Here is a 2,688-nt window from a genome sequence, read left to right as displayed (position 1 = left end):
CTCTTGATTTCAGTAACCGACCGAGGTTACTTCCAATTCGTTACAGCTACTATTTTGGTCTGGTCGATCGATATACCCTCGGTCGATATAACATGCCCTAAAAATGCCACCTGGTATAACCAAAATTCACATTTTGAGAATTTGGCATACAGCTTATGTTCCTGCAACATTTGCAATATTACCCTTAAGTGTGATTCGTGCTCTTCTTCCGAGGGAGAGTATATTAGTATGTCGTCTATAAACACGATCACAAATTTGTCCAAAAATGGTCTGAAGACTCAATTCATAGTATCCATAAAAGCTGCTGGGGCGTTGGTCAGTCCGAACAGCATCACCAGAAATTCGTAGTGCCTGTATCGAGAACGAAAAGCTGTCTTGGGTACATCTTCTGCCTTGATCCTTAGTTGGTAGTACCCTGATCTCAAGTTGATTTTCGAGAAAACCTTGGCTCCTTGTAACTGGCCAAACAACTCCTCGATTCTAGGAAGAGGATACTTATTCATGACCGTTATCTTGTTTAACTATCGATAGTCGATACACATCCTCAGACTCCCATCCTTTTTCTTGACAAAGAGTACTGGTGCTCCCCATGGCGACATACTCGGTCTAATGAACCCCTTGTCCAACAACTCTTGCAATTGGGTCTTTAATTCTCTTAATTCTGCAGGGGCCATTTTATACGGGGGTATTGAAATCGGACCTGCCCCTGGTACGATTTCTATAGCAAACTCGATCTCTCGCTGGGGTGGCAATCTAGGCAATTCGTCGGGAAACACATCCCCGAACTCTCTAACGATACGCACCTCCTCGATCTTTAACGGCTCCTTGCCTTTCTCTTGGACACAAGACAAGTATCCTTGTGCTCCTTGACGTAATAGTTTCTCAGCCTTTAGAGCCGAAATCCATTTCCGATCACTTGCCCTTGAAACTTGACGTTCAAGTCTTTGCTCCTGAGACAGACTGTTTTAGCTTTATAGTCCAATGTCGCGTTGTACTTGGTTAGGAAGTCCATTCCTAGGATTACGTCAAAATCTTGAAATTCCAAAAGGATTAGATCCACCAGGAACTCGACTTTTTCTATCTGAATCTTCCTATTTTTGTATCCTGATGAAGTTTCTAGAGACTTCCCCATTGGGGTTGTGACAATCATACGACAATTCAAGTTTTATGGTTTGTCTACTAATACTTTAGCAAATGCATGTGAAATGAATGAATGACTTGCTCCTAAATCGATCAGGACATGCATAGAGATACCAGATAAGAGCATGGTACGTTCAATTACAGCTGGGTCTTTTGTCGTGTCTTGTCGTGTCAGATGAAACACTCTTCCCTGTTGTACTCTAGCATTCCCGGTCATCCCTTGAGGTTGACTCATCAGCCGTGGTTTGGGACAGTCCTTTGCAAAATGACCAGTCTGCTGGCAGTTGAAACAAGTGATCCCTCTCTTTGGGTAGTTCTGGTTGAGATGTCCCATTTCTCCACAGTTGTAATAACCTTTTGTTCTAAATCAGCACGGCTTCCCATGGTGTTGCTTCTGACATCTTTGGCACAGAGTGCTAGGCTTGAACTTCGGCCTTTGAAGTTCCAGCTTCTTGCCTGCTTTATGACTGCTCCTTTGCTGAGTTTCTCCTTGAATAGCTTCGATTCGGCTTAGGTTAGTCTCAGTGGTAAAGGCTTGCAACACCACTTCTGAATAGGACTGAGTACTTATACTACTCAACGCCCTCTGAAGTTTCAGATTCAGCCCTCCCCAAAACTTCTGGGCTTTGATTCTTTCATCCTCTTCGTAAATAGGCATGTACCTGATTAATTGGCTGAAAGCGTCCTCGTACTGGGCGACAGACATGTCCCCGGTTTGCTTTAACTCCATGAATTCTCTCTCTTTCTTCATTCTTAAATTCAAGGGAAAGTACTTCTCATTGAAGAGTTCCTTGAATCACTCCCAAGTGATGTAGGGCGCCCTGGCCCGAGGGGTCATTGCCCTCTTGAATCCCTTCCACCATCTATCTGCTACATCTTGTAGCATGAAGGTGGCACAATTGACCTTCTCTTCTTCTCTGCAGTGCAGGTGGTCCAGTAGCTTCTCTGTTTGCTCGATCCAAAATTCCCCTTCGCTGGGGTCCGCGCCAAGCTTCCCTTGAAAGACGAGAGGGTTCTGTCGACGATAAAGATCGAGCATGTTGACCGCATGGTTGTCTCGGGAGTGAGTTTCTTGTATGAATCCCACCATACTCCACAGAATTCACTCCATTTGATCCAGTCGACTACTCCTGGCCTCCTGACTGGAGTTGCCTTCCAGATGCTCACTTGTGTTTCCTTGCTGGTTGGGCATTCTAGGCCCTACTACTAATCTCCTTTGGGTATTCACCATCTGAAAAGAAAGTAACATTCCGGATTAGATAACAGGGTCTTGCCATTCGATAAGATAGATCCTTCATTAATTCTATAGATATTACACATTCGGTTGCAAAATGTCATAGGTATTACATAAGTCACTTAGATCTTAAACACTATACAAGTCACGTAGATAGTTAGAATTTTCTCGTTAAATCTACTTTAGTCCCGATGACCTCCAAATCCAACCGTTCTTCTCATCTTCAGATTAGTATGGGGGTGCCTCGGGATCGTTCATCGTCACCTCTGTCTCTTCCTCATCTTCAGAATCGGTGTCCTCGAACTTGAGAAGGT

General features: G+C 44.1%; 1 protein-coding gene across 1 annotated transcript; it reads right to left on the bottom strand.

Annotated features, from left to right (window-relative positions):
- Nucleotides 1–521: 521 nt before the first annotated feature.
- Nucleotides 522–1,474, bottom strand: LOC127793503 (uncharacterized). The gene is made up of 2 exons (XM_052324252.1): nucleotides 1,283–1,474; nucleotides 522–950 (listed from the first exon to the last, which is right to left on the bottom strand). The coding sequence occupies exons 1-2, from the start codon at nucleotides 1,472–1,474 to the stop codon at nucleotides 522–524; spliced, it is 621 nt and encodes a 206-aa protein (XP_052180212.1).
- Between the last annotated feature and the right edge of the window lie 1,214 nt (nucleotides 1,475–2,688).

The sequence above is a fragment of the Diospyros lotus genome, unplaced genomic scaffold (genome assembly GCF_014633365.1).
Source record: "Diospyros lotus cultivar Yz01 unplaced genomic scaffold, ASM1463336v1 tig00011006, whole genome shotgun sequence".
Taxonomy (NCBI): Eukaryota; Viridiplantae; Streptophyta; class Magnoliopsida; order Ericales; family Ebenaceae; genus Diospyros; species Diospyros lotus.
This window is presented reverse-complemented; position numbering and strand designations above follow the sequence as displayed.

What these genes read in the sequence shown, in the direction of transcription:
- LOC127793503 (XM_052324252.1), bottom strand. Translation starts at nt 1,474, where the DNA reads ATGGGACATCTCAACCAGAACTACCCAAAGAGAGGGATCACTTGTTTC. An exon ending in ACACGACAAAAGACCCAGCT is followed by an intron (nt 951 to 1,282) that starts GTAATTGAACGT and finishes AGTCTGTCTCAG; the next exon opens with GAGCAAAGACTTGAACGTCA.